This window comes from Mustela lutreola, chromosome 1, assembly GCF_030435805.1.
Source record: "Mustela lutreola isolate mMusLut2 chromosome 1, mMusLut2.pri, whole genome shotgun sequence".
In the NCBI taxonomy this organism is placed as follows: Eukaryota; Metazoa; Chordata; class Mammalia; order Carnivora; family Mustelidae; genus Mustela; species Mustela lutreola.
Genome location: NC_081290.1, coordinates 282,403,454 through 282,431,003, shown reverse-complemented (window position 1 = coordinate 282,431,003; position 27,550 = coordinate 282,403,454). Strand labels below are relative to the sequence as shown.

The window sequence follows — 27,550 nt, the reverse complement described above, 5'->3', positions numbered from 1 at the left end:
CTGGTCGTGGTCTCAGGGTCCTGGGATCGAGCCTCACATCTGACTCTCTGCTCGGCAGGGAGCCTGCTACCTCCTCTGTCTCTGTCTGCCTCTCTGCATACTTGTAATCTCTATCTGCCCAAAAAAAAAAAAAAAAAAAAGTCTAAAAAAAAAAAAGAAAGAAAAATCAGGGGCGCCTGGGTGGCTCAGTTGTTAAGTGTCTGCCTTTGGCTCAGGTTAGGGTCCTGGGACCCTAGGGTCCTGGGATTGAGGCCCACATCGGGCCCCCTGCTCAGCGGGGAGCCTGCTTCGCCCTCTCCCACTCCCCCTGCTTGTGTTCCCTCTTTCCATTCTCTGACAAATAAATAAATAAAATCTTTAAAAAAAAAAAAAAAAAAAAAAAGGCAACAACTAACTGTGATCCAGAAGTGTTTATTGCAGAAATTTGGTCACCATTCCTACTTGATAGCCCCCGCTGAGGCTGGACTGGGCCCTCTGTCCAGGGCTAGGCAGGTGAAATGGAAAAGGGTGGAAGGAGTTTGGGCCCAGGGCCTCAGAGCTGTGACAGGATGTTGGGGGCCAGGGCCTCAGAGCTGTGACAGGATGTTGGGGGCCAGGCTGCAGGTGAGGCCCGTACCATCTGGCTCCACATTCAAGGACTTCACTGTGCCATCCTCTATGACCATGGAGAACCTGCCAGAGAGACTGGGTCAAGGGCGCTGGGCGGTGCCCTTGGTTGGGGTTAAGTGTCCAGCTCTTGGTTTCCACTCAGATCGTGGTCTCAGGGTCATGAGATCAAGATCACGATCATGAGATCGGGCTCTGCACTCAGCGTGGGGTCTGCTTAGGACTCTCTCTCCCTCAGGGAACCTGGGTGGCTCAGTCGAGTAAACGTCTGCCTTCCACTCAGGTCATGATCCCAGGATCCTGGGACTGAGCCCCACTGCAGGGGGAGGCACTGGGGGGGGGGGCGGTCCCTGCTCAGCGGGGAGCCTGCTTGTCCCTCTGCCTCTGTCCCACCCCGTGCTTGTGCTCTATCAAATAAATAAATGGAATCTTTAAAAAAAAAAAAAAAAAAGGACTCTCTCCTCCCTCTGCACACTCACGCTCTCTCCAAAATAAATAGGAAAATCTTTAAAAGGAGAGCGAAACCAAGCCAATTACAATGGCCTGGGCCTGGAGACAAGGAATGGAGACTGAAGGGGTGGCAGGGGAACCCCACAGAGGACCCTCCTGCTTTTACCTCTTGAGCCGATGATTTCCAAAGAGAGACACCAATGAATCATCTAATAGCAAATCTGTCTCCTAAAAGGAAAACCAGAGACAAGGCTTAGAAACTTCCAGAACAGACCAAGCCCCGCCCCCACCAGCTGTTCCCTTCCAAGTTCCTGCATCCAAGGCCTGGCAAAGGGACCACCCTATAGGGTGGGGCTTGCAAGAGTGCACTCACCTTCCCAAAGGCCCCAGTGGGGTCAGCCAAGAGCCTAACCTAAGGAGAAAGTAAAGGTCAAAGAAAAATCCCAGGCTGGCCTGGATCCCCTGCAGGACCCATACCTCACCTTGCCTCTGGCGTTGTGAGCTCGTCCCCACTCTTCAGTCACGAAGACATCATTAACACTCAGACAGGCTACCACCTGGACCCCCCTGGCCTTCAGAGCCTCAGCCTGCTCCACAAATCCAGGCAGGTGGGTCTAGGAGGGGAAACAGAGGGTTAACAGAGAGATTAAATGCCTTGGCTCTGCAACGCCTTCCCTTTATCTCCAGGCCCTCCTCACTTCCCTCTCCAATATCTTTGATCAATTAGAAATGTCAGCCAGTTCCTTTTGGCCTTGGCGGCAAGGAAGCCCGGATCCAAATTTGAGCACTCTGTGGTCACCGTGAACTTCCCTTGGACGTGACTATACTTTATTTACCCAAGTATCTCCCACAGCGCCAATCAGCAACAGCAGCAATAACAGATGTTGGATTGAATGACAATACCCTTTTCTCCTACAGTCCTGGCCCCACGACCTTTTCACAGCCACCACATTTTTCTCAAAGCTCTTGTATGCTTTGTTTTGTTTTTTAAGATTTTATTTCCTTATTTGACAGAGAGCGGGGGAGCACAAGCAGGGGAAGCAGCCGGCAGAGGGAGAGGGAGAAGCAGGCTCCCCAACTGAGCAGGGAGCCTGATGCAGGACTCCATCCCAGCACCCTGGGATCATGACCTGAGCCAAAGGCAGCCACTTAATGGACCGAGCCACCCAGGCGTCCTGCTCTGATAGGCTTTGTAATTGTCACGAGAGCTACATGCTCTCATTGCAAGCCACCCTAGGATTCAGGAACAATACAGACACGCACACAAGATTCCAACTGCTGAGTCCCAGAAGGGCAGGTCTCACCTTGGAACAGCCGGGGGTAAAGGCCCCAGGGACTCCAAACAGCACCCCCTTCTTGCCCTTGAACAGCTCTGCCAGGTTCACCTTGTTCTTAGGCTCCCCTTCAAAGACCACCACGGAAGGGATGGTATCTCCCACCTAGAGAGAAGGACTTGGTAAGGAGTGACTTGGTTATTACTCTGGAACGAGCAAAGGGACTAGATAAGGAGATAAGGAGTAGAAGAATGAGGGAGTGGGTAAGGAGAAGCCAAGGTCAAGGTGTTAAACCAGACCAGGCACTTGCTCCTAGTGCAGCAGAGTGGACAGAGTTGTAATGTCCTAACCTGTCCAAGTTTCCAGAATTCCCTCCCGGCCGCCCTCCCCTCTCCTCGAACCACCTGGTTCCTCCACACCCTCAGGTTTTAAGGTGGCCCCAGTTCCTTTTACCAGTCTGTTGGTGACCACAGAAAATGGGAGAGGAGGCCTCTCTGGGTGTTACAAGAGGTTGCATAATCAAGGAGTCAACTTCTTACCAGAAAGAAGTGGGACAAATGGGCAGGGAAGGAGAGGCAGGGGATCGATCTATCTGGGGGCGAGGAGGAGACCCTGACAACAGGGAGGGAGAGAACCCTGGTCAAGTCTGGTGTCCAGCCCTCAGGAAGAGAAAAAGATAAGAGAGCAGAAGATGGAAAAGTTGGGGGGGAAGGGCATTAAATAAAAGGCAACTCTCAAAGGGATTGGATTAGTCTACCTGGGAGTGTGTGAGGGTTTCAGGGAGTCAGAGGACACACAAATCAGGGATTGGGAATTAGATTAAGCAGGAAGAGGAGCAGGTCTCAGAAGGGTGTGGAAGGGGAAGGGAGGTGGTTCCCAGAATCCGGGGGTCGTTCCAGATGAAGGGATGAAAGACTCAGCAGAAAAGTGGGAATTAGCCATGGGAGAAGTGGAACAGGGTAGACACAGTAGGGCTTTAGGAGAAAACACTTGCTTCAGACCATGGGGTGAAGAATGATGCCCAGGAATGTAACAAAAACGTACAGGACAGTATGGGGGGGTGGGGCGCAGGAGCTCGTATGGAGATTGAAAAGGGGTCCTGTGGTAAAGGAGATGGTTCCAGAAGGCAGAGGCCATGGTATTCAATCGCCTAAAAATGGTGGAGACGCATCACGCATAGCGGCAGTACAAAGGGTGAAGGCTCGAGAGCGCCTTGGGGGCTGTCCTGGAGATAAAATACGAGTCCCGAAGATTGGCGAAAACTAGGGAGGGAGCAGCCACGGGGGTGCGGGGGCTGCCGGGGGCATGAGGGACAACTGCGGGAAGAGTCCCTGGCAGGGTGAACAGAGGTCCGGAAGGGCAGGAAGGAGGATGATTCTCCCCAGACAAGTAGGACGGAGGGCACTGGGAAGACTGGCTGGATGGGAGCTCAGGCCGGTCCCGGCCAGCGGTCACCTTGATTGGGGCCATGGCTGAGGCGGCGCTTCTGAAACCGCAGGCCCCTCCAAGCGTCCACTCCCTGCCTGGTTGCCGGCACCCGCCTGCTCTCGACGCCGCCGCTGCTGCAGACTGGACGGGGGCTGCCGGGAAGGGCACCGAGCCTGCCCGACGACTCTGGACACGCAGCTGAAAAAGCCGCACGCCCATCCTGGACCGCGCAGCCGTTCCGCCCTAGCGGCGGGGCCGCGGCAGGGGGCGGGCCTGGTGGGAGGAACCCAAAGCGAGTCCCCTCTCCGAGAGGCGGAGCCACTGCCGGGCCCGCCCCCAGCGAGGCTCCTCTATTGCGCTGGCGTAGCGGTGCGTGCAGGGGCGGAACTTCTGGGGCGCTCGGCTTATTTGCATTTGGGGCTGGACCAAGGGCGCAGTTACGAATGGGCGGGGCATTCGGTAGCCGCACAACTTATTCACGTAGAAGGATGGGGTGTCGCTGTTGTGAAGCGGCTGGTTTACGGGTTCCTGCAATATTTCTTTTCCTTAGCCGGAAGCGAGGGGCGGGAGACGATAGTGTCGGGCGTCTGTGATGGAGAAAAACGTGTTTATTTTGCATACAGCGCAGGCCCCTGCACTGCGGCTGCTTTACGTATGATGTACAGTGTGCATGACTTGTAGCTAAAGGAAACCACTGGGCCTGCGCCGTAGCCATCTCCCGCCGGGACGCTTCCGGTAGGAGCGCGTGATCCGACCAAGCTCCTCAAATACCTCTACTCCGGCTAGCTCGAGAAGTTCCAGCATGTTCGCCAGTTCCGCTCCTCCGAGCCGTCCAATAGGACGAGAATGGAGCGGCCCCGGAAGTGACGCAGCGGGCTTTCTGCCTCCTTCCGGTTCCGGCTTGCGGCGAACGCGTTGCGGCGACATGAAGCTGCTCACCCACAACCTGCTGAGCTCGCATGTGCGGGGGGTGGGGCCCCGTGGCTTCCCACTGCGCCTCCAGGTATCGGCCGGGGGCAGTCTCGCGCCTGTCTCCTGGGCGGAATGGGGGAACCAGGCTCCTGTCCCTAACAAAACCCCTCCTCCCCGCAGGCCACCGAGGTCCGCATCAACCCGGTGGAGTTCAACCCCGACTTCGTGGCGCGTATGATACCCAAGGTGGAGTGGGCGGCGCTTCTGGAGGCGGCGGATACCGTGAGGACCCTCCCCCACGCCCGTGCTCCCCCGGGGCCTGGAGGGGGGTGGAGAACCTGGTTTCAGAGCAAGGGGCGGGGTGCCCAGAGCTGATTTAGGCCTTTGCCCACAGTTGCATCTGGTCGAGGTGCCCAAGGGGCCGATTGAAGGGTATGAGCATGATGAGAAATTCCTGAGGCAGATGCACCACGTGCTGCTGGAGGTGAGAACCAGCCCATCGCTTGCTTCTCTGGCCATCACAGCCACAGGCTGCCCGTGCTCAGCTCTGTTCCCCCTCTCCTTCCCCGCGCCCCCCCCCCCCCCCCCCGCAGGTGGATGTGCTGGAGGGCACTTTGCAGTGCCCAGAGTCCGGACGTCTGTTCCCCATCAGTCGCGGAATCCCTAACATGCTGCTGAGTGATGAGGAAACCGAGACTTAACCGCGCCAGGCATTAGTTTTTCAGTCTGTAACCAAATGGTTTTGTTTATGTATAATATGTTTGTTAGGTCTGTCTTGTATCCCCAAACCTTGACCCAGTGACACACGAAACACAGTGTTCTTGAGCTCGATATATTTCTTTTTCTCATTAAAGGTTCAAAACCAAAAGCGGTTTCTCTTTGCAGCAAATATACATTAAAATAGAGTCTCTGTACAGCCAAAGGCTCTGGGCCCTGGCTTGCCCTATGTCCCTGCACCTCCCTGGCCAAACCCAAAAATAAATATAGTGTTATTGCTCTGCAGGGCATAGAGGCAGTGCTCTCCCTAACCCCCCCAAGGAGGCTGGGTGGGAGCTGATGGGGGGCCCTGGCCACCCCAGGGGTCCAGGGGCTGGAGCCTGCTTGGAGTTATTGCTTCAAGGGGGGGCAGTAATGCCCAATGCAAATGATGAGGAGAGGAGCGAAGGGGGCAGGGGCCTTTGCTTTCCAAATCCCCCTCTGCTCTGGAGAGGGGGTTGGATTAAGCAGCAGCAAAAGCATCACCCACTGGGAGACTGTGGCCTCCACTCCCTTCCCTCCCTGAGATCAGGCTTCTGCCCCCCCACATGTCCCCTGCAGCCCCCTATGGCTTCCGCAAGGCCCCCTACACTCTGGGGGCACGTTATGGCTTGCAAGGGGCAGCACTGTGCCCAGAGCCTGGGCGCACACATTCCCAGCTTCTAAGACCCCCTGGGAGGGGGGAGGGGAGGGCGTAGGGCCTGCTCCCAGGGGCTGATGGTATTGCCCTGGCCCTGCCAGCAGGCTGTGGCACTGCCCGGACCCCAGTTCTGCCCCCTTGGGGCTGACCCCATACTGGGCGGGTCCTGCCAGCACCCCCACCCATGCCCACCCCTTGCCTCAGTCCATCATGGCCTCGAGCATCTCCAAGAACAGCTTGTGCATGGGCACCTTGCCCTCCAGCTTCACCCCATAGAAATGGGCCAGCACTTTGCCCGCTGTCTGGCGAAGGAGCGGTAGCGTGAGCAGCAGCCTGCCTGCCCGCCGCCGCTCAGCACCCCCTCCGGGGCCTGCCCGGCCTGCTTCGTACTCCAGCAGGGCCTCGTGTAGAGCTTCACGCAGCTGCTCCACAGCCTCGGCGTCCTCGATGTGCACAGAGTCTGCAAGGAGAGGAGAGAACGCTGTGGACACGGACGGTCTCCAGAAAAGGCAGAGCCCCCAGATGCTTGAGCTTTGCCGGATGTTGCTCGAGGAGGAGCCAGACGCAGACTGGAGGGGCTGACCGAGGCACCACTCCACTCTTGCGCATGAGCCAGGGCCCCCTGCTTTCTCCCTCAACGGTGGCCCCCGTGGCCCCCTTTGTTCTTCCCCCTCTTCCTTCCCACTGAGTGGTTCTCTTTTCCATGTAAGGATGGCCCTAGAGGGCGCCTGGGTGGCTCAGTGGGTTAAGCCGCTGCCTTCAGCTCGGGTCATGATCTCAGGGTCCTGGGATCGAGCCCCGCATCGGGCTCTCTGCTCAGCAGGGAGCCTTGCTTCCCTCTCTCTCTGCCTGCCTCTCTGTCTACTTATGATCTCTCTCTGTCAAATAAATAAATAAAATCTTGAAGAAAAAAAAAAAAAAGGATGGCCCTAGAGCTCAAAATCCTACTTTCGGTTCCCAGACCTGCCCTTGCCTTCTTTGAAACTTTGAACAAATCACTACTCTTCCCTAAGCCACAGTCTTCCTTGTCTGCCCAATGAGACTGGGCCATGGCCAGGGTGAGGACCTGGAGGGCCTCGAGGAGACTCCCGTCAGCGTCCACCCAGGCTCACCTGAATTGGCAAGGGCCAGGGCCTTCAGCAGGACGTACTCCTCACGTTCCAGCCTCAGGGCCTGCAGTCGCCGCACCAGCTGCAGCAGCGCGGCCCCCAGTTCCCCCAAGCCAGCGGCGCGTGCCCCCTCCTCATCCAGGACCAGGTCCTCCGCAAAGGCCAGCTCGTCCTGCAGTGGCAGTGAGCGCTGGGCGACACCCAACACCAAGACCTCCATCCATACGCTTTGCAGGACTGACATCTGGTCAGACAGTGACAGTGACGAGAAGCCTGGAGGGCAGTGGGAAGCAGACCTGGCTGAACAAGTTCACCAGAGCCGGGCCTGGCCTGCAGAGGGAAGCCCCAGATCACCTGGGCCCTTTACCTGGGATGCTCTTGGCCCAGCTGATGGTGACCACAATCTCTCGGTCAAAGAGGTCACAGAGGGTAGCCACAGCTGGGAGGTGTCCATCGGGGCCCGCCGGGTCGGGCATAGCATATAGCTTCTCAGGCTCAACCACCAGCAAGTGCGACACCAGTGCATTCACAGGGGCTGCCAGGACAGGTGGAGGATGCCCTTGAAGTCATCACCTTGAAGGCCCCTTCGGGGTCAAGCACCTTCCCTAAATTAGCCATCACCCCTGCCCCAACCCCATGGCCTTCTTAATAGCCACTGGGCAGCCAGGCTTGGACACTTCTCTCTGGAAAGGGCTCCTAAGATCTCCCCAGGAAAGCAAGTCCATGAACAGGTTCCGAGTGTGAGAAAAATCTTTCCCTGGTCCCAGGTGTACTACTCAGGGACTGGTTTAAAAAAAAAAAAAAAAAGGTATTTTCAAAAGTATGCTTTCAGGGAAATGTGTTGGGAACAGACGGGCAAACCGGGCTCCCGATGCCCACGCTATCCATTCGGGATGACTGACACCCAATGGACCTCTCGTGTCCCAGCCCCATCCCAACCCTAGAGCTCCCAGGGCCCACAGCACTCACCGGTTTTCCGAGGGCCTCCAGCTACTGCCAGGGGTCCAGCAGGGAAGGAGCCCGGGAAGGGCAGCGGGTCCACCTCTGGCCGCCGCTTGTACTTCTGTCGCCCGCCTCGCACGCGGTCCAGACGTACTCCTTGAATGGCAGGACAGGGCTGTGTCCCTGCAGCTGGGGGCTGCTTGCCCTGCGGAGCCCCACCCCCACCCCACCCAGTCCCCCATCGCTGCCTGCAGAAGGCCCCAGGCCTCGGCTACCCCCGCCCTGCGCTCCGTGAGCCCCTGCCCAGCGCTCACCCTCCTTGAGCATGCCCACCCGCAGGCACTTGGTGAAGCGACAGGCCTGGCAGGCCTTGCGTCTCCGCTTGGTGATCTCACACTCGTTGGAGGCCGGACAGCTGTACTCGATGCTCCCTGCCGACAAGAGACAGGGCTCCAGTGGCGGCCTCCCAGGGTCCAGAGGGGGCCCAGAGGACAGGAGGGCCCTCACTCGTCCCGGGCCAACACAGGTCTGGGAGAGTGGGAGTGCCCTGAGCCGGGCAGGAAAGCCCGAGACGGTGAAGAGAATGGCCTCTGGGCTGGAGGCTCCTGACTGCGCCCAGGGAGTCAGGCTGATCCTGGCCCCAAGCCCCTTGTCAAGCCACATCTCTGGGCTCTACTAACCCCATCTGCTCTCGTCAAGGCCACAGCAGCTTCCACAGCGGGAAGTACTTGGCCTGAAGGAGCATCTGATGCCGTGATCATGTCCTGCTCCCACACACACCTGGACACCTGTCATCCTTTGTCTCTAGGACACCACTCCTTCCACCTCACTGGCCACTCTCATTTCTGTGCATTCCCACCGACTCCTTCCATCGAAGGACCCACCCCAGGGCTGCCCGCGGACCTCGTCTCCTCCAGCTCACTTCCCCGGTGAGCTCATTGGGCGTGGGCCTTCCAGTTTCTCTCAGCAGGACTGCGTGAACTCGACTCACTTGCCACTGCCTCAGCATCGTGCGGGTCTAGAAGGCGTGGCAAACTTGACCTGTCCAAAATGGAGCCCACGACCTACCACTCCGAACCCTACGACTCCGTCTCTCCAGTGGCTCAAGCAGAAATCCAGAAAACATCTTGGATTCTTCTCTTATACCCAAATCCAGCCCATCAGCGTGGCCTGGCCAGCTTTACCTCTGCCCCTTGTCCAGATGCTGACCCACTGCGCCCCGAGTCACCATCACCCCACCTTCTCACTGACCTCCTCCTCTGTCCTTTTCTCCTTTGTTAATGACAACACAGGGGCCAAGACAACCCGTCCCGCCCAAGTCAGATCCCACCCGCCTCCCCTGCTCCAAATCTTCCAACGATGTCCCTTCTCAGAGTAAAAGCCCAGGCCTGGAAGGCCTGTGAGGCCTGTGAGGCCTCCAGCCCCCAGCTTTTCAACCTTTCTCCCCTCAGCCCCTCACACTCTGTTCCTCACACAGACGCCATGCTCAGGGCCCACTGCTCCCTTACCTCCCTCTGAACTCTGCTCCCCGTCACCTCAGGGAAACCCCCCTGGCCCCACTGTGAGAATGTCAGGGCTCCTCTGCAGACTTCTCCTGCCGCCTGCCCTGCCTGATCATTTCTCAGCACGCCTTGAGCCGCTACACACGTACTTACTTCTCTTACCATCTGTCTTCCCCCTTTAGCATCTGCTCCACGAGGGCCAGGACGGCCGAGTGCTAGGAACAGGGCCTGGTATGTAATGGCCGCTGAATGAACATGGGGTGGCCCTCCCAGCCTCACAGGGCTACCGCCAGAACCGAATGACACAACCAGCCAACATGCCCTTGACACACTCCTCCTATACCCTATGTATTCAGGGCTGTGCACGCAGCTCAAGACACCTCCTCCAAGAAGACCTCTCCAGAGCCTCCAACCCAGCCAGGTTCCTTGGCATGCATCCCACTCCTCCCTCTCCAGCACTTAAAACAGCTGTACTACAACAGAGTTCTGTACGAGTCATTGTTTCCTCTCTCCCCTCCGCTCGAGTATAAATGGCTTAGTCCCAGCTATGTCCACGGGCATAGTGGTCAGGACAGCAAAGCACAGGTCTGTAAAGAACAAGGGGTCTGGAGACTGCCTGGGGCCCACCCTGACACTACCTCTTAACCAACCGTGTGACCTTGGGCAAGTCCCATACCCAAGCCCCCCAACCCCTCAGTGTTCCCATCTATAAAAACAGGACTTCTGGGCACCTGGGTGGCTCAGATGGTTAAGCGTCTGCCTTCAGCTCTGGTCATGATCCTGGGGTCCTGGGATCAAGCCCCACATCAGGCTCCCGGCTCAGCGGGAAGTCAGCTTCTCCCTCTCCCTCTGCCTGCCACTCCCCCTGTTCATGCTCTCTCTCTCTCTCTCTGTATCTGTCTCAAATGAATAAATTCGATCTTTAAAAATATCAATAAATATAAACAAGCCTTCCTACAAAGATTCCTGGTAAGAATGAAAGGGAATGTCAAGGTAACATATTCCACATGGTTCACAGCCCCCAAAAGCTCAATAAATGATTACAATCTGTGGTTAGGGCTCAATAAAGATTTGTCAACAAAGCTGGCAGAGAAGGGGTCCAGGGCGGGTAGGAATGCCTGGGCCTGTTAGTTCCCTGGCCTTCGGAACCATTAGAGAGCACAAAGGGTTTTAGAGCAGTGGGTGTTGGTCAAATCAAAACCCACTGCAATGTCACAATCAGTTGGGAGCCATCTGTCCGAAGTTCAGTTGTAAGTAATAAGCAGAGGCAGCAATCAACCCAAGTTCAAGTCCGGCTTCTGCCACCTTCTGCCTGTGGGACTTGAACAAAGTTTTTAAAAACCTTCCTGGGCCTCAACTGTGGTCACAGCGCTGGCCACCTTATGGGCGGCTGGGGGAATAAGAGATCACGGACACAGGGGGCATCATGCCTGACACGGGATTAGCACTCAAGGAATGTTCTCCAAAAGTACACGTTATCGCCTCAAAGCAAGCAGTGTTTCCTATAAAAACACAAGTAATAGGAGCATCCCAAGTAATGCTGATTACATCTCCATCCTGCTTACTCAGGTTTTGGTATGTGTTCCTGAGAGAATTCAGTGAGTAATAGTCTTTTTAAAAGTCCGCTGCTGAAGTATGAGGCAGCCCCTCTCAGTTACCCATGAGAACCTGCCTTCTGCTGGAGTTGCTTTGGGGAAATCTACCCAAGGCGGGGTGGCAGGGGTTCCATGCTGCTAAGAGAGGTCAGGAACTACCAGAAGCAAGAACGAAGTTTAGAAGCAGACAGAGGCTGCCTCCAATTTTTCAGAGCCACTGTGGAAGGTGCTAGGCCTCCAGTACCCAGAAACCTAGGCTTCCCGAGCCCTCCCTCACATCCTACTCCCAAGCCATCAACACATCCTTTATTTAACTTTTCAGGGAAATGGCACTCCCATGTGGGAGGAGGAACTTGGGAACCCCAAGTGGTACCGCCACCGTCTACTTCCACCTGGCAGAGCACCCATTGGGTAGCAGTAGGCCCAGAGAGCAAAGGGTACAGGAGCGCGGTGGGGGCTCACCCTGGATGGTCCTCTTGAAGAAGGCTTTGCAGGCCTCACAGGATGCCACACCATAGTGGTAGCCGGAGGCCACATCCCCACAGACCAGGCAGAGGCGTTTGGGGAGGGAGCTGAGCACCAGCTTCCCACCACCCTGCTCGCCAGGCCCAGCCCCCTCCCCATCCTCCTCTTCCTTGTGGCCTGGGAGGCAGCGGGTGGGAGCTGGGCCAGGGGCCAGGGCCACGGGGGGCTCGGTCTCGGTCTCCGAGGAACCCTTTGGGCTGTCGGGGCTGGCTGGCTCTGCCTTGATGTAGAGAGGCTCAATGCCCACCACCTGGCTGGACATGGCGCTGGTCACCTGCAGGGAGAGACCTGTCGGGTCACAGGGAGACACTGGGATGGGGGATGGAGTCCCAGTGCCACCCTGGTTGCCCAACCCCGGGCCTAGGGCCAGGCTTCCAGGCTCATCAAGGGGGAGGGAAGGAGAGCAGAGTCCAAGGAAGGGCTGCCCATGAAGAAGGCTTCCCCCCAGCTGTTGCCATGGGAACAGAGTCTCCAAAGCCTCCAGGGCCAGTAACTGACGGCAAGGTCTTCCACTTGGGAACCTGGGGGAGGTCTGGAAACTTCCTACTCCCACCCGGGCCAAGGAAGATCATAGCCTTAGTCTCCAAGTGACCTTCAACCCCATCTGGAATGCCCAGCCCCTAGAGAGATACCTCTCAATTTTCTTCCAATGTTGGGGACCTCGATGATTGCCCCCTCACCTGGGCATCCTCCATTCAAAAGCCCAAAGCAGGCACACAAGGGCCGGTGGTGGCTTCACACACTCCCCCTCACCTGGGTCCTCAGGTGTCCTCACCGGCTCACACATGCTCACTCTCTACTGGGCGCTTGGCGGCTCTCACACAGGGCCTTCCCCAAGCCCAGGTTCTCCCTCATGCTCCCGTTCGTCTTCACACACTCCTGCCCAAGCGCACAGCCCATAAACAAAGTCACACTCGAGACTCACAATCACACACACTCACTCCCAAACACACCATGCCCCCACACTGACACACACACAGACACACACCGTTGTGGAAACACACTAAGAGCCTTTCACACCTGACACAGCGCCCCTCCTGCCCCACCATGCCAATCCCAGGCCCACCGGAGGACGCGGCCACCTCCTTACACCCCACCCCACCCCACCCCCGACCCCCGCCAGCACATTCACTCTTACACTCCAGCCGCCCGCAGAATCCTCCACCTCTGGGGCGCCCCGCCCCCCCAACCTGCGCACACCTACGGAAAGTTGCCTAAAGTTGCTGCGCCTCCCCTCCCCCTCCGCCCGCGGGGGACCTCTATCAGGTTATCAGGAAGTAAACGGGGAGCGCCAAGGAGGAGGAAGTTCTCCCCTGCCGGTGCGATGACCTTTGACCCAGAGAGGAGGGTGGCCCAAGGCCCCTTCGAGCGCCCCCACGTGGTCTTCAGAGCCCCTTCTCAGACAGGGAGCCCTCCCTATCTTCCACACAGGCCCGCCCCTGGGACTTCGACTTGCTCCAGGTGCCGGATTGAACCCTGCCCTGGGACTGGATCCGAGGCCCGAGCCTGACCCCGGCCGGGACCTGCAGCCCGAGCCAGAACCGGCCCCTGTCCCAGGCCGACGCACTGAGACCCCAACACGGGATCCCGCCCGGACCCTAGCCCCGTGTGGCCCTGGACCCAGCCCAACCGTGACCCGGGGTGGACCTGGAGCCGGACCCCGCCCGGAGCCCGCCCCACCCCCGCCCGCCTCCCAACCGCGCTCGCACATGGCCCCCGCGCCCCGCCCGTCCACCCCCCCCAGCGGCGCTCCCCTCCGCCCCCGGACCTGGGGCTCCGGCAGGGCTGGCGGGCAGGCATGGGGGCCGAGCGGCCCGGAGCGCCGGGGTGAGCCTGGGGCCGCAAACGGCCCCTCCTCCGCCGCCTCCTCGGGCCGCACCGCCCCGCCGCGCCGCGTCCCCTCACTCGGCGGCGCCGCCGGCGGCTTGTAGGACACAAAAGGACATCGCGGCCGCTTCCTACTCTGCTTCCTCCAGCTGACAGCGGGGGTGGGGCCGGCCGTGCGCATGCAAAGCAGGGGGCGGGTCTCGGCGCCCTATGCTAATCAGACAAGAGGGGCGGGGCAGCGCCTGCGTGCCCGGACCAGTCGGGGCGGAGCCGGCGATGCCAGGGGGCGGTCCTTCATGAAGGTCCCGCCCATCGCCGCCTAGTAGAAGCGGTGCACTAGCTGAGGGGGCGGGGCCAGAGGAGACTTGGAGAGGCTCCGAGAGGGTGTTGGAACCAGGAGCGCTCTTACGTAAAGAAGGAGGCGGGGAGCGCTGTGCGCGATCGAAGTGGGCGAGGTGGCTTGGTAGCCGCAGTTGCGGGACAGGGAGACGACTTACATATGTAAATGAGAGGGCGGGAGGAGCGGAGAGGTTAGTGTAACTGCATATGCATGAGGGGCGGGGCCCAGCATGCCCAAACTAGAGGGGAGGTGCTGCCCCTTTACCTTCTCACCCTTCCCCCAAGATTACACCACCGGGGCACTTGGACCGCAGATCCAGTATCCCCACACAGCTGCTGGACCCAGGGTGGGAGAAGCAGGCATAAAACATGCGAGAAGTCCTGGATTTCGAGTCCCGGGAAGGCGGAGCCAATAGAGCCAGGACGGAGAACGCTCAAGGTCACTGCGGTGACCGCGTGAAGGTCACGGGGAAAGGCGGAGCCATGTGCGTCCGCCTCACGCGGGCAGCCACGCACTGACTCACCGACCGTGCACAGAGTCTTTTATTTCTCTAGGACTCAAATTCCATGTGGACAGGGTCGGGCTTGTGTCTGGGCACGGGCCGGGGGCCCAGGGACTGGAGCCGGGCTGTCTTGTCACTCCAGCCCGAGCCCCAGGCGGTGTTCTCAGTGCATCAAGAGGCGCAGCCTCTTGTTCCGGCGCCTCCTGAGCCCCTCGATGTATCGCTGCAGCTGCTTGGTCAGGAAGTGGTCCCAGCCAATCCCTGACCGGTAGCCTGCAGAGCAGAGGGGCCGCTCAGGGCAGTGAGCAGGGGCATGGCGTCCCCAGCAGCAGTGCTGCACCTGAGATTTGAGGAACCGTGGGTGATCTGGGGTAGCAGGAGTGCTCGGCCCTCGGGTCTGTGTTAGTCTGGAAAACTGGATCTCCCAAGGTGCTGGGCCCTGACAGGTTTTTTTGTTTTGGTTTCTTTTTAAAGGTCAAGTCATACACTTGTACTCCAGATGGGGGACGTGGAGGAGGCTGAGAGTGTTGAGATGGATCATGGATGAGGGCAAGGTTAGAGTGCTGCAGGCCTGAACCAGGACAGTGGTAAAGGGCAGCTTCGTGGACACCCCTTGGACCACTCATCCTGACCCATTAGCTAGCATCCCTGTCTTATATTATAAGCAGGGCAAATGAGAGAACTTTGACCCAAATAATCCACTGTCCAGAGGTTCCTCACAGCACCAAGGGAGGGGACCAAAGCCACACAAAGACTGTCATCCCCACTGGGGAATGGAGAAAAGCCACATCAGCTAGAGAGAGGCTGCATGAAGGCCGGAGCCCAGGCCCCTGACTGTCACATCATGCTCTCCCCACTGGATATCCCTGTGTCCAGTCCAATTTTTTACTTTTGGTAGGGCTCCTGGAATATCGTGGGTGGTAAGGGAATCTGACAAGGCAAACACGGCCTGAATCCCCACTCCCAGAGGCCCAACCCCTGCAAAATCCCCCAGGGTCTGGGCGGTGGGGGTAGTAGCTCACTCCTGAGGGCTTTGGTGAGGATTTCCAGAGCTTCATTCTCCATGAGGTCCATCAGAGGCAGTGGCAGCTGGAGAGGCAGCAAGAGGCTCAGATGTCCCAGGGACCCCAGCCCTGCCCCAAGCTGAAATGCCCCACCTGCTCCCTCTAGCCTCAAGACCCCCAACCAAGCTGCCTGCCCCTCCCCTTTACAAACCACCCTTATCCCTTCACCTCTGCAACTCCCAACTTGCCCATCCCCACCCCACTAAAATCCCCAGTCTCCCTGGGTACTTCTAACCCTGTTCTGCTGCTCCATCCAGTAGGCTCGATGAGGTGTGTGCTTTGAGATATTGAGCGATGACTCTGAGGAAGTCATTTCTGGGAGAAGAGAAAAAGAGAGGTCAGTCATCTGTGGACTGCTGGGTCTTCCCTTGTAGGGGCAGGCTTGTGGTGGCAGGGGAGTGGCCTTCAGAGACCACCTTATTGGGAAACAGTATGGGATAGTAGCTTACTACCCTGGGTTTTATCGTCCCACCCACCCAGGTTCCAGTTCTGACTTCCCCATCAGACAAGGCTTAGGAGCAGTGACTGAAAATTCCTGACCCTCATGTTCTTCATGGTCAAATGGGGTAATAAGAATAACCCCTGGGGGGGGGGGCACCTGGGTGGCTCAGTGGGTTAAAGCCTCTGCCTTCGGCTCAAGTCATGATCCCAGAGTCCTGGGATCTAGCCCCGCATCAGGCTCTCTGGTCGGCGGGAAGCCTGCTTCCTCCTCTGTCTCTCTGCCTGCCTCTCTGCCTACTTGTGATATATGTCTGTCAAATAAATAATAAATTTAAAAAAAAAAAAAAGAATAACCCTTGGGGTGCCTGGGTGGCTCCGTGGGTTAAAGCCTCTGCCTTCAGCTCAGGTCATGATCCCGGGGTCCTTGGATCCAGCCCTGCATCAGGCTCTCTGCTCAGCCGGGAGCCTGCTTTCCCCTCTCCTTCTGCCTGGCTCTGCCTACTTGTGATCTCTGTCTGTCAAATAAATAAATTAAATTTTAAAAACAAAAACAAAAAAAAGTATGCGGTGACTGGGTGGCTCAGTACTCAATTGTCTGCCTTCAGCTAGATCATGATCCCTAGGTCCTGGGATCAAGCACTGTCCTTGATCAACAGGAAGCCTGCTTCTCCCTCTCCCAATCCCCCTGCTTGTGTTCCTTCTCTCGCTGTGTGTGTGTCAAATAAATAAATAAAATCTTAAAAAAAAAAAAAAAAAGAAAGAAAGAAAGAAAAGAAATAGACCCTTATGAAGGTTGTGAAGTTTAAGGTGATCATGCAAAGACAGCCCTGGCACACAGCAAGCACTCAAAATGCATTAAAATACTGTTATACATTCTTGAGGCGCCTGGGTGGCTCAGTGGGTTAAAGCCTCTGCCTTCCGCTCAGGTCATGATCCCAGGGTCCTGGGATCGAGCCCCATATCGGGCTCTCTGCTCAGCGGGGAGCCTGCTTCCTCCTCTCTGTCTGCCTCTCAGCCTACTTGTGATCTCTTGTCTATCAAATGAATAAAATCTTTAAAAAAAAATAAAATAAAATACTGTTATACGTTCTAATGCCCCTTGTAGGTAGGGGCCCGGGCGAGGGGGAGAGGGGAGTCCGAGACAGTGCTCAGCAAGAAGTAGGTACTTAAAAATTGTAGCCAATGACTGAGTGAATGAAAGACAGGCACCTCCTCAACGACAGCAAATCCATACACAAGGAAATAACTCCCTCCTCTCTACCGTCCCAGTGATTCCATGAGAAGCACGGGTCGTACCGCCCTGCCTTTGCGCATTTCCTCAGGTGTCTCCCGGACTTGGCGTGCTATGGCCACAGGACCCTGTACGACGCCTGTCCGGTAGGGGGCGCTCCAAGAATGTCTGGTTGATTTAAAGCGTAGAAGGCGAACACTGGCACCAGTCCCAGGAAGGGAATCCTGGAAAAGGATCCTACAGCTTCCCCCTCCACCCCCTATTTCACAGCAACAGATATTGAGGTCCTGGCCAGCCCCCTGCCCTGTGGATACCCACAGCCCTGTGAGGCCACACTGACCGGTGTCCGTCTTGGACTCCTTGGAATCGCCGTCCTGCTTCTCTAAATGGCTTCCCAGGGAGCGGGCCCGACTTAGCTCCAGCGCCAGCGCGGAGGGCTTGTCCAGATCCTCCTCTTTGAAACTGTCCTTGTCCTCTCTGATACCCCATTCTTCCCAAACACCGTCCGAGTCGCCTCTGGCCTGCTGGTTGTACCACGGGTGAGACTTGCTGCTGACGCTGCTGCCCTCCACGTCCGAGTCCTCGCAAACACTGGACCGCGGCATATTCAGCTTCGGCTGCGACAGCGTGGCCCTGGTCCACAGACTCCGGATGTCCTCTGGGCTCGACATGTCTGACAGATTCCGGATGTCCTCTGGGCTCGACATGTCTGAGGCTCGGCTGCCCAAAGACGCCTGTGGGCCACATACAACGAGGGAAGCCAAGGGCCTCCAGGAGTTGGGAAGGAGAGGAAGAGCCAGCTGGGACCGTGCCTGTCGAGTGGGCTCACAGCCGAGGCAGGGGGAGAGAAGAGCCAGGGACCCAGGACGGACCCTGGCTGGGGGCTCACAGGGGGGAGGAGGCCAGGGAAGGAAGGGTTCTTACTCCGAAAGGTTTTTCGTCCATGGTTCTGCCCCAACGGACCGGCTCGCCACAGGCCTCGGGGCGAGGAGCAAGGGGTCACGCTCCAGGAGCGGGGAGGGGCCGGATCGCGTTCCCGAATGGTGCTGCGGGTCTCGCGAGGGAGAGTTCAATCTGCAGCCCCCACCCCCACGCTAGATGCCATTCTCTCTTCCCCGTCCCCACCGCCCCGTATCTGCGCTGAGGTTGGAGACGCACAGAACACCATGGCAGATTCCTATTCCGGACCCTATACCCGGTAGCCTCCTGGCGGAGACACCGGCCCAAGCGTGGCCCTTTCGGGTGCAGGCGTGGGGAGGAGGGAGGAGGCCCCGGGAGGTGGGTAGAGGGTTGTCACAGGAGGCCTGGCTTGCCCGGGAGGTGGCCCGACGCAAGCACTCCCACACCCACTCGCGTCCCCGGAGCGCGCACGCCCGCAGCGGTGCAAACTGTTTTCATTTATTGATGCAGGCTTTTGAGGCACAGTCGTGAGGTGTGGTGAGGGACAGGCCCAGCCGAGACAGCGAGACAGAAAGCCTTGGGGGGGGTCTGCAAATGGATGAAGTGAGGAAAGGGCCAGGAGCGGAGTGTGGCAGCCCGTAGCCTCCTCCGCAGGCCTCGGTCCGGTCGAGAGAGGCCTCTTTGGTCAAACAAGCAGAGCATGCCGGGGAGAGCGCAAGAACGAAGCCCTTGGAGAGGCCCGGGCCGGGGGTCCTGCCCCTACGCCGGCACGCCTCTTTCCCGCGGGCGCACTGGGCCCCGCGGCCGCGCGGGCTTCCGGGGAGGGTTAGGGGGGCGGCGGCGACCCCGTGGCGCGCGGGGCAGCGCGCAGCCGCGCTCGCTCTGGGTGTCGGAGGACTCGTCGATGAAGGCCAGGTTCTCGCTGGGGTAATCCAGCGCCGAGGCCGTGGGCGGGGTGGACGGGGAGGACGGGGAGGGCGGCTCGGCCTTCACCGGGAGCGGGGACGGGGGCCTGCCGGCTGGCTGCGCCGGGCACGGCGGCGGAGGCAGGAAGGGCCGCTCCTTCTCCAGCGGCGGTGGTGCCGTGGGCCCGACTCGCTGGGTCACCCGCGCCGTCACCGTGCCGGTCCAGCTGGCGGCCTGCGCCGTGAGGCCGCCCATCTGCGCGAAAAGTAAAGGCAGTCCTCGACCGCGGGGTCCTCGACCGCCTCTGCGACCCCGGGAACCTACCCCATCAGGCGCGGCCACCCTTTTCCCCCGGTCCTCCTATCTCAGCGTGCCAGAGAGGGGGGGGGGGGGGGGAGGGGGGGGGAGGGACACTCATCACCCAGCGACACACTCTCCTCTCCTCCGTCCGAACCTAAGAGACCTTTCCTCCAGGGGCTTTTCTAGAAAGCCCTGGGTTGATTTCAGCTACCCTTCCCGTGCCCCTTAGAGACCTTTGCGCTTCTCTCGAGCTCCTTGGCCGGCGCGGCCAGCAGCGTGACATAACACACAGGTCGTCCAGTTAAATGTGAATTTCAGATAAACGACCAATAAAATTTTAATATATGCATGTCCCTCCCGTGCAACATTTGGGATATACTTGCACTAAAATGTTACTTGCTATTTATCTGAAAGTTACATTCAACTGGGCTTCCTGCTTTTTTTTGTTTTGGTTTTTTGTTTTTTCTCCCTAAATTTCTCAGCCCGGTTCTTGACAGCGGAGACAGAGTCCTCAGCAAACTAATCCAAGTTTAACCCTTTGCCCCCGGGCCGTGTGCACATGGCGGGGGCGGGGGGGGCGTGGCGGCGGCACTCAGTCCCTGCTTTGAGAAGCCCACACTGTGGAAGGGAGGCCGACTGATCAACCCGCTGCTAGGGTACCAGCGCATCAGCGGCACAGCGCAAGCGCCGACCCGGGGCGCCTACCTCTGCCCGAGTTCGTCGGGACACTACTCGCAGCCAGTTCCCGATGGTGGTGAGTACCGAGGCGAAGTAGGCCAGGCCGAGCAGGATCCAGAACCACACCAGCGGCTGGTAGGCTGCATTGCTCTGGTTGGGGCTGGCGCCTGGGATACCACCGGGGAGGCCAGAAAGATGTTGATTTGTGGGGCAGGCTTTAAGCCTGTGAGCTCCTGGTTTACCTCCCTTCTTCCCAGTTCAGTGAGAGCATCCGCCTCCCCCGGGGCAATCAATCGGTGTGTGTGAACGCATGCAAGACCAGTGTGCATTACTTGAAAGTGTGCCAGATAAAAATACGCGTGAGTGTGCTCGCGCGCCAAAATGTGGGCATATGGGAGGGGCGCACATATATAAGAATGTGACACATAGGAGGGGCGCACTTAATTTTATGTGTGAGCATGCATCGGGGTGCAGGCATGCCAGAATGTAAGGGCACATGAGCTGTTGCATCCGTGCAAAAACGTGAAGGTGCATTCCGCGAGGGCGCGTGGCGATTGGAGCAAGTGCCTGTGAGCGCCCACGCACCACAGGGAATTTGGAGGGAGACACAAGAGTGCAGGGTCCCTGGGCATGAATAAAGTGGATAGGGAAGTGCAGTGCAAGAAAGGTGGCCTCACCGGCCACATAGTCCCCGAAGCCCACCGTGGTGAGCGTCACCACGACGAAGTAGATGGCCTCCAGCTTGCTCCAGCCCTCCACGTAGCAGAACACGAACGTGGGCGTGAGGACAAAGAGCAGGCAGCCGATCAGCAGGAAGAGCACCGCCGATAGGATTCGCACCAACCCCGGTGGCACGTGCCACTTCTGCAGGGAGGGGCAACGGGTAGGAGGGACCCAAGACGTCGCCAAAACCTCCAGTCACACACACACCCCCACCGCCTCGTCGGGGCTCCAGTGCGCGAGGCTCCCGCGTCCTCGAGGCCCGCGCGTTCACGGGAAGGGCGGGGACATAGGCAAGGGTAACACGAGCTCAGCGCGAGGGCGCGCAGGGCAAGGAACAGCTCACCAGGAAGATGGCTTCGATGTGACCGATGCCACGGCGCAGAGAGGAGCCCAGCCGGTCCCCGACCCCTGCCAGCAGGATCCCGAATAGCGGGATCCCCACCAGCGCATAAAAGATGCAGAAGAGGCGACCCGCATCCGTGCGCAGGGCCGCGTTGCCGTAACCTGGGCAGAGGGGCCGTGCAGGAAGTCTAGGGGCTGCCTGGCCTCCACTTCCTCCCTCTGCACCTTCCCCCAGGAGAAAGCCCCTAGCCCCCCTCCACGTGCCCAGTCCCCTCCCCCACCGATGGTGGTGATGATGGTGCCCGAGAAAAAGAAGGCGCTGCCCAGGTCCCAGGCTGAGTGGTTGCTGTTACTGGAGGAGTTGATGTCAGGGTCCGCACCCCCTCCCAGAGCATCAGCCACATCCTGCAGGACAAGGCGCAGAAGGAGGAACCTCAGCCCTTCGTAACTGTCCTGGCCAAGCCCCTGACCCTCCAGTCTCCAGAGTGGCATCCTCCTTCCTCCCCCTCCCAGCTCTCCCCTTCCCTCCCGGCTTCCTGAGGATAGTCCCTTGGAGCAGACATTGCAAACTGGGGGGCCCAATTGTGTTTCAACTCCACATTGTTTTAGAAATATTTTAGCTGGGACGCCAGGGTGGGTCAGGCAGTTAAGCCAGTGGGTGGGACCCTTGATTTCAGCTCAGGTCTTGATCTCAGGGTCAGGATCTCAGAGTCCTGAGACTGAGCCCCCATTGAGCTCATGCTCAGCAGGGAGTCTGCTTGGGATTCTCTCCCTCTGCCCCTTCCCCCCACCCACTCCTCTTGCAAGAGTGTGTGTGTGCTAGAGCACTCTTTCTCTAAATAAATAACTAAATCTTAAAAAAAAAAAAAAAAAAGGGCGCCTGGGTGGCTCAGTGGGTTAAGCCGCTGCCTTCGGCTCGGGTCATGATCTCAGGGTCCTGGGGTCGAGTCCCGCGTCGGGCTCTCTGCTCAGCAGGGAGCCTGCTTCCCCTCTCTCTCTCTGTCTGCCTCTCCGTCTACTTGTGATTTCTCTCTATCAAATAAATAAAATCTTTAAGAAAAAAAAAAAAAAAAGACTTTCATTATCTGCCCCTTAATTTCACACAAAAGATTTCTAGTTTACAGAGATCAGGAGCAGACCTGGACCAGATTGCCTGGGTTCAAATCTCAGTGCTCTGTGACCCCAGAGGCAAGTTAACTCTCTGTGCCTCAGTTTCTGCCTCTGTCAGGAACAGACAATGCTGCTAGCGCCTACCTCAGGCAGTTGTGAAGAATTAAAATAACCCTTGTGCATTTAAGTTAGTCCCATGCCCAGTGATTTCCAACTTTCCACAGATTCCACCACTCCCATCGCCCCTAGGAAAGCTGAGTTTTAGTTCCTTGCCTTAGAAAAATCTGATGGAAGTTAGGGAACCTTTTTCCAGGAAGGCTCATATACCATCAAATTCTGTACCCAAGACCGGAAGGCTCATGGACACACAAACCCCCACCCAACCCAAACCCTGTGCTTACATAGTACGTGCTCAATAAACAGGAGTAAATTAATGAAATACCATGTGTCTGCCCCTCTTGCCACCTTGCAGGTCCCTTCAAGACAGAGTCTGTGTTGTCAGAGTGTCTGCCTTAAGTGACACAGATTTGAGAGCACAATGGGGGGTGGGGGGCAGAGGGGGCCATTCCCCAAGGGGCACAGAGCCAAGGCACAGAGACAGTGGGGAAGATCAAAACCACATTCTGACTGCAATCCTCATTAGCAAGACCCATTCCAAATTAATCTTCCTAAAGTGGCAGTCCCAAATCCTCCATAGCTCACCACTGTCTGCCCCAGAAGAGTGTCCAAATTCCCAGGCCAGCATCTCAGCTCCTTTTCATCTAGTCCCCACCTCCCCTTCCCCAGCCTTCTCTCCTGGGGCCCCATCTGAAACCCAAGCTGCAATGTGATCGTACCCCCAGATTTTCTGAGACATCCCACCTCCTGTAATAATAATTCTTAAATGAAGCCAAGAAGTGAAATGTATGATTAAGGTGATTTAAATTTTATTTTGCAAGACATTTCCAATAAATTTTCTGCTTGGGGGGAAAAAAATCTCTCGTCATCCTGTGTGTTCTAATTTTTGCTTCGAATGACTAGGCATCTGCTAAATCCGAGTTCTGCAAAACACTCTGTGCCTTTCCAACTTCCACGCCTTTGCCCAGGCTGTTTCTCTGCCTGCAGGTCTCTTGCAAACCAATCACACATCTCTAAATTCTACCTTTCTCTCTCACCTGCCTCATTTCAATTACCAGCTCCTCCCAAAACCCCCCACCCCCACCCCATCTCCCTCCTTGCCTCCAGCACCTAGCTCAGAGCCCAGCATACAACAGGTGTTTAACAAAGAAGGAAGCAAGGAATGCTTCCTTTCCACTGAATCCTACAGTGATCTGTCCGTGGAACTGTCCCCCTATCCCAAAGTGACATCCTCTAGTGTAGAGCCTGCCTCTGTTACACCCCATAGCAATTTCTCTGCTCATCCTCTGGTGTAGTAGCACAGCACCTAGCACACAGTAGGTGCATAATTGCTGCAGGACTGCCTAGCTGTGGGAGAGAAAGCAGCTGTCGCCCACACTTCTAATTTCTGCCCTTCCTTTTCTTCTTTTTTTATCCAGGAAAAAAGCCTTTACATCGTGAAGATAAAATAAGTCAGACTCCCTCCCTCCCCCACTCTGCCCTGTGGTCTGGCCAGACACATCCTCCTGCCCAGGCCTCTCTGGGCATTCTGGAAGTGTCAGAGTCAATGTCAAGCAGCCTAAGTCCCAGCCCCACCCCACACTCATCTCTGCTCCTGCTCCTACCCCCCACCTTGGGAATCAGCTGGAACACTGGGGCCTCCAGGCCCATGGTTCCTCCCTCCAAAAGAAGAGGCAGGGGAGAAGGGGTACTCTTCAATTACTCTTCAAAGTAATAAACATCCACTTATTAAAGTTAATCCTTGGGTTGTTTATATGAAAGTGACTCAGAAATCACAGAAGCAACAAAGGTGCTTACGTGCTAGCACCCCAGGAGGCTGAAGCCCAGAACTTTCTTTAGTTACTGAACCAAACCTGAACCCACCCCTTCCTCTAGCCTCATCATAAACATGTGTCCTGGGGGAAAAGGGGTGCCAAACCTGATATCCATGGTGGCAGGCTTAGGGCATCCTGGAACCCTCTGAAATGTGTTCTGACACCCTCTGAATCTAAGTGCATTTTTCCAGGGGGTAGGGGAGTATCCACAGTGTTCTTGGGCATCTCCAAGGCATCTGGGACTCCAAAGAAGTACAGAAACCAGTGTAAGGTGCCAGATTCAGTAAATAAAAATACTGCATGGGACACATGTATTTTTTAAAAGTATTCGTTGCTTACTGGCTAAAATTCACAATTACCCAGGCACCTTGGGTTTCATCTGGCAACCAGGAACCAGTGTGTTAGGCCTGTGACAAGGTAACATATTTGGTGTGTACCAGCCACGTTTTCATTTCTTCCTTCACTGGTTCCTTTGCTCAACCACCATCACACGGAAGGAACCAGTCCAGGAGCTCAGTGCAAGGCCAGGAAAAGCAAGGCAGCCAAATGTCCCCATGGACACCATATTGAAAACACAGAGACCTGGATGTCAGCCTCCGTCCAGGATCCCTTGGCTGCACTCTTCCCTCACTGGGTGCCCATTGGAGGCGGCAAGCCAGTGCAGGGCCCCACTGGCAGTCAGTTCCTTTTGGGGGGTCACGGATGACTCCTGAAGGGGGTTCCTGCCCACCCACGAACCTTGATGAGGATCCCCAGGTCCTGGTCGCTCACACACGGATGGGCCCTCAGGAACTTCTCTCGGACCTCCCCCAGCTCCCTCTGGGCCTGCTGCTCATGGGGCTGCTCCAGGGCCTGGAACACCAGGGCACCGGACACCAGGTAGAGCAGGACCAGTGCCAGCAGTGCCAGAAGCGTGGTGCTGCGCATGGCGCGCCCAGGGGCCCGTCCAATTCCGCTGCCCGCCTGGGGAGGCCGGGCAGGGGGCTCCTGGGGAGCTGCGGTCACTGTGGGTAGAACCAGGGATGCTGGGGTCAATCCCTCAGCCCGCCACCCCTCCGCCCTTTTCCTCCTCCAGCCCCCACACACCCAGAGGTCCTTGGAGCCCCCAGCCCTACTGCCCATAGATGACTTCTCTTCACGTCCCTCTGCCAGGACACTTGGTACCAGGGCACTCCCAGTCCCCACCTTTTCTGTCCGCCCCCCCCCCCCCTTACCTCCATTGCCCGGCCCTCAGCCCCTGTCCGGGAACTCCGGGACATGAGAAGAGAAGAGGGCGCCGGGAAGGGAAAGGAAGGAGAGTGGAAGGGGTAAGAGAGACTGAGCCTGCTGAGGGACCCCCGGGGAAGCAAAAAAATGCCAGGGGGCCTGGAGGGGGCGTGAGGAACCGGCTCCGGAGCTGGAGGCTGAGGGGGCGCGGAGGCGCGCACAGGGGGAGCGGGGGAGCGGGTGGAGAGGCCGGACCGCGCAGGGCGGGGACGGGGATGGCGGGTCCCGGCTCCTCCGCTGCGGCTGCTGCAGGATCTTCGCGCTTCTCTCCCTGCTCCCGCCTCTCCCCGCTGGGCCGCGAGCCGCGAGGGGCCCGGCAGGTAGCCTCCAGGGTCTCCCAGTGTCCTGCCGGGCTTTCGAGGAACCCAGGGGCGGGTCCCGGTCGCGGCGCAGAGGCGAGGCGGGACGGGGGTGGGGGCGCGGGGAGCGTGCCGGGTTCCGGGAAGGAACAGGGCGGGAGCGACCAGGGCCGGCCGCTGGGGTTAGCATCCTCCCGGACAGCACAGCACCCCCGGGAGAGCCGGCGGCGGCGCCCACGCGCACACCCGCAGGCACAAAGGCCCGCGCGCCCACGCTCCGCCCTGCCGCTCCCGCCCGCCCCGCCGCCCAGGCTGCACGCACACACTCCACCTGCACGCCCGGACCCCCCGGGGCCGTGCGCACCGGGCCGAGGCACCCGAGGTCCACGCGCACGTGTGCACACACTCCGGTCCACACACCCAAGCCGCCGGGCCACCGCGCAGCGCCCGACACCCAGACACACTGCACACCCGCCGTTGGCTCCCACCTCCTCCCGAGTCTTCAACGCTGACGCCCGGGAGCCTGCGGGCGGCGGGACGCGCTGCCGCACGACTCCCGGAGGCGCCCACGCGAGGGAGGTGCGCGCCCCGCCCGGCCGGTCGCCCCCCGCGCACCCCTCCCTGCCGGAGAGTCCCGCCCGCGCTCCGCACTCCCTCCCGCCTCAGCCCCGCACTCACTGTCGGCCCCGCTGCGGCTGCGGCTGCGGCTGCGGCTGCGGCTGCGGCTGCGGCCCGAGCTCCCGCGCGGCCTCGCCGGTGCCGGCTGGGCCGCGGAGGCGGCGGCGGCGGCAGGGGCGGAGCGGGCGGCCGCCGGGGCTGGGACCCCCCTCCCGCTGCCAGAAACCCCCTCCTTCCAAGCTTAACCCCTCCAGCGCCGCGCCTCCCTCCCTGCCGCGCCCTTGCCGCCAGCGCCGTGCCCCGCAGCCCCTTACCTGCGGCCGCCCAGCCCCCTAATTCCAGCGGGTCTCGGCAGGTGAGGGGCAGAGGAACCCGAGACGGGTCGCCGCTGGGTCCGGCCTGGAGTCTCAGACTGGAATCCTGGTATTGTCCCGCCGGCCATCCAGTGTGGCCCGCGGCACGGCCCCGGCCTGGACATCTGTCGGCTCACCTCTCCGGACAGGCGCCACGCTAATCTCCCAGCATCTCCCAGGCCCACTACGGATCGGAAGGGCCCTCAACTCCCCGCCCCTGGGGACACCCTGGCCCATGGGCTCAGCACTCCTGAGGGAGGCGGCCCTGCGGGACAAAGGGTTAGGGATCCACTGAAACAACCTGGAATTGGCCGAGGTAGGGCTGGGACCCAGTTCTGGAAAGTCATGCCGGGGCACCTCCTACCTCTACTCCTGCGCCATCCCTTGTCCTCACCTCCGTGGCCATCGCAGCATGGAACCATCCCTCCCCCACAGCCTGAACAGCCAGGGCCCAGGCAGGCCTTGGACCTGCTCCCCTCTGTGTTTCCACCCACTTCTTGAAACCCTGAACTCTCCTAAAATTCTCCGGCCTGGGGTCTTCAGCCCCCACGGTGGGTGGCTTTAAGCCTGGGCTCTAAGGCTGACCACCCCCTACCAGCAGAGGGCGCAGATGCGGTTCGCAAGCTCCCCAGAGTCTCCCTGTCCCTACTTACAGAAAAGGCATGATTAATTCTCGCCTCAGAGTGCTGTTCTGAGCATTAAGGAGGTCACTATTTGTAAATGCTCAAAACAGAGGCTGACACACACAATAAAGTGTCTTACAAAGATTAGCAATCTTCATTTCAACAGAGAGTGGCTGTTCAGCTTCAAGCTGATTGTCCGTGTCAGATGCCCCTGCTGGAAGGCCTGAAGGCCCAGTGCCCAGGAGCATCCCAAGCGGAGAGTTTCAAGACAGGATCTGTGCTGGGCCCAGAACTCCTATGAGCTGTGATGATCAGGCCCTCTGATAGGACAGGAGAGAGACCCTCTGATAAATGACT

At 58.5% G+C, this 27,550-nt stretch overlaps 5 protein-coding genes and 1 long non-coding RNA gene across 11 annotated transcripts; 2 read left to right on the top strand and 4 right to left on the bottom strand.

Moving 5' to 3' along the window:
- Positions 1-395: 395 nt before the first annotated feature.
- PRDX5 (peroxiredoxin 5) lies at positions 396-4,022 on the bottom strand. Of its 3 annotated transcripts, none has more exons than XM_059145915.1 (7): positions 3,786-4,022; positions 2,361-2,495; positions 1,539-1,670; positions 1,430-1,468; positions 1,223-1,284; positions 598-672; positions 396-563 (listed from the first exon to the last, which is right to left on the bottom strand). In XM_059145915.1, exons 1-7 carry the CDS (start codon positions 3,975-3,977, stop codon positions 533-535), a joined length of 666 nt encoding a protein of 221 aa, XP_059001898.1. In that variant the 5' UTR covers positions 3,978-4,022; the 3' UTR covers positions 396-532. The 3 variants fall into 3 exon arrangements, with proteins under 3 accessions (XP_059001898.1, XP_059001889.1, XP_059001881.1); XM_059145906.1 differs by having other exon boundaries at positions 396-531; positions 566-672; positions 3,786-4,021; XM_059145898.1 differs by having other exon boundaries at positions 396-672.
- A 581-nt stretch (positions 4,023-4,603) lies between these two features.
- TRMT112 (tRNA methyltransferase activator subunit 11-2) lies at positions 4,604-5,538 on the top strand. Its single transcript, XM_059145925.1, has 4 exons — positions 4,604-4,761; positions 4,851-4,952; positions 5,065-5,154; positions 5,264-5,538. The coding sequence occupies exons 1-4, from the start codon at positions 4,684-4,686 to the stop codon at positions 5,369-5,371; spliced, it is 378 nt and encodes a 125-aa protein (XP_059001908.1). The 5' UTR covers positions 4,604-4,683; the 3' UTR covers positions 5,372-5,538.
- On the bottom strand, positions 5,487-13,717 carry ESRRA (estrogen related receptor alpha). Of its 3 annotated transcripts, none has more exons than XM_059145837.1 (7): positions 13,508-13,717; positions 11,677-12,013; positions 8,432-8,548; positions 8,145-8,273; positions 7,543-7,710; positions 7,179-7,448; positions 5,487-6,526 (listed from the first exon to the last, which is right to left on the bottom strand). In XM_059145837.1, the coding sequence occupies exons 2-7, from the start codon at positions 11,999-12,001 to the stop codon at positions 6,267-6,269; spliced, it is 1,269 nt and encodes a 422-aa protein (XP_059001820.1). In that variant the 5' UTR covers positions 12,002-12,013; positions 13,508-13,717; the 3' UTR covers positions 5,487-6,266. The 3 variants fall into 3 exon arrangements, with proteins under 3 accessions (XP_059001820.1, XP_059001829.1, XP_059001837.1); XM_059145846.1 differs by lacking the exon at positions 13,508-13,717 and adding an exon at positions 12,940-13,279; XM_059145854.1 differs by lacking the exon at positions 13,508-13,717 and adding an exon at positions 12,372-12,594.
- Positions 13,718-14,095: 378 nt separating this feature from the next.
- On the top strand, positions 14,096-16,406 carry LOC131814719 (uncharacterized). Its single transcript, XR_009347425.1, has 3 exons — positions 14,096-14,344; positions 14,883-15,809; positions 15,953-16,406. It is a non-coding gene; the product is annotated as an uncharacterized LOC131814719 (long non-coding RNA).
- Positions 14,431-18,159, bottom strand: CATSPERZ (catsper channel auxiliary subunit zeta). The gene is made up of 5 exons (XM_059145888.1): positions 18,069-18,159; positions 17,485-17,878; positions 15,708-15,787; positions 15,431-15,497; positions 14,431-14,681 (listed from the first exon to the last, which is right to left on the bottom strand). The coding sequence occupies exons 1-5, from the start codon at positions 18,087-18,089 to the stop codon at positions 14,572-14,574; spliced, it is 672 nt and encodes a 223-aa protein (XP_059001871.1). The 5' UTR covers positions 18,090-18,159; the 3' UTR covers positions 14,431-14,571.
- A 644-nt stretch (positions 18,160-18,803) lies between these two features.
- KCNK4 (potassium two pore domain channel subfamily K member 4) lies at positions 18,804-27,166 on the bottom strand. 2 transcript variants are annotated; one of them, XM_059145874.1, is made up of 7 exons: positions 26,532-27,166; positions 24,773-25,038; positions 21,275-21,398; positions 20,995-21,155; positions 20,606-20,792; positions 19,956-20,095; positions 18,804-19,205 (listed from the first exon to the last, which is right to left on the bottom strand). In XM_059145874.1, exons 2-7 carry the CDS (start codon positions 24,959-24,961, stop codon positions 18,804-18,806), a joined length of 1,203 nt encoding a protein of 400 aa, XP_059001857.1. In that variant the 5' UTR covers positions 24,962-25,038; positions 26,532-27,166. The 2 variants fall into 2 exon arrangements, with proteins under 2 accessions (XP_059001857.1, XP_059001846.1); XM_059145863.1 differs by lacking the exon at positions 26,532-27,166 and adding an exon at positions 26,278-26,379.
- Between the last annotated feature and the right edge of the window lie 384 nt (positions 27,167-27,550).

What these genes read in the sequence shown, in the direction of transcription:
- TRMT112 (XM_059145925.1), top strand. Translation starts at nt 4,684, where the DNA reads ATGAAGCTGCTCACCCACAACCTGCTGAGCTCGCATGTGCGGGGGGTG. An exon ending in GCTTCCCACTGCGCCTCCAG is followed by an intron (nt 4,762 to 4,850) that starts GTATCGGCCGGG and finishes TCCTCCCCGCAG; the next exon opens with GCCACCGAGGTCCGCATCAA. An exon ending in TTCTGGAGGCGGCGGATACC is followed by an intron (nt 4,953 to 5,064) that starts GTGAGGACCCTC and finishes CTTTGCCCACAG; the next exon opens with TTGCATCTGGTCGAGGTGCC.
- CATSPERZ (XM_059145888.1), bottom strand. Translation starts at nt 18,089, where the DNA reads ATGGACGAAAAACCTTTCGGA. An exon ending in TGGACGAAAAACCTTTCGGA is followed by an intron (nt 17,879 to 18,068) that starts GTAAGAACCCTT and finishes TGTGGCCCACAG; the next exon opens with GCGTCTTTGGGCAGCCGAGC. An exon ending in CCTCACCAAAGCCCTCAGGA is followed by an intron (nt 14,682 to 15,430) that starts GTGAGCTACTAC and finishes TCTGCTCTGCAG; the next exon opens with GCTACCGGTCAGGGATTGGC.
- ESRRA (XM_059145837.1), bottom strand. Translation starts at nt 12,001, where the DNA reads ATGTCCAGCCAGGTGGTGGGCATTGAGCCTCTCTACATCAAGGCAGAG. An exon ending in CTTCAAGAGGACCATCCAGG is followed by an intron (nt 8,549 to 11,676) that starts GTGAGCCCCCAC and finishes TCTTGTCGGCAG; the next exon opens with GGAGCATCGAGTACAGCTGT. An exon ending in CTGGGCCAAGAGCATCCCAG is followed by an intron (nt 7,449 to 7,542) that starts GTAAAGGGCCCA and finishes ACTGCCCTCCAG; the next exon opens with GCTTCTCGTCACTGTCACTG.
- KCNK4 (XM_059145863.1), bottom strand. An exon ending in CTTCGGGGACTATGTGGCCG is followed by an intron (nt 20,096 to 20,605) that starts GTGAGGCCACCT and finishes GTGGTATCCCAG; the next exon opens with GCGCCAGCCCCAACCAGAGC. An exon ending in CCCGACGAACTCGGGCAGAG is followed by an intron (nt 19,206 to 19,955) that starts GTAGGCGCCCCG and finishes CTTTTCGCGCAG; the next exon opens with ATGGGCGGCCTCACGGCGCA.
- PRDX5 (XM_059145898.1), bottom strand. Translation starts at nt 3,977, where the DNA reads ATGGGCGTGCGGCTTTTTCAGCTGCGTGTCCAGAGTCGTCGGGCAGGC. An exon ending in CTCACAACGCCAGAGGCAAG is followed by an intron (nt 1,469 to 1,538) that starts GTGAGGTATGGG and finishes CTTTCTCCTTAG; the next exon opens with GTTAGGCTCTTGGCTGACCC. An exon ending in GGAAATCATCGGCTCAAGAG is followed by an intron (nt 673 to 1,222) that starts GTAAAAGCAGGA and finishes TCTCTCTGGCAG; the next exon opens with GTTCTCCATGGTCATAGAGG.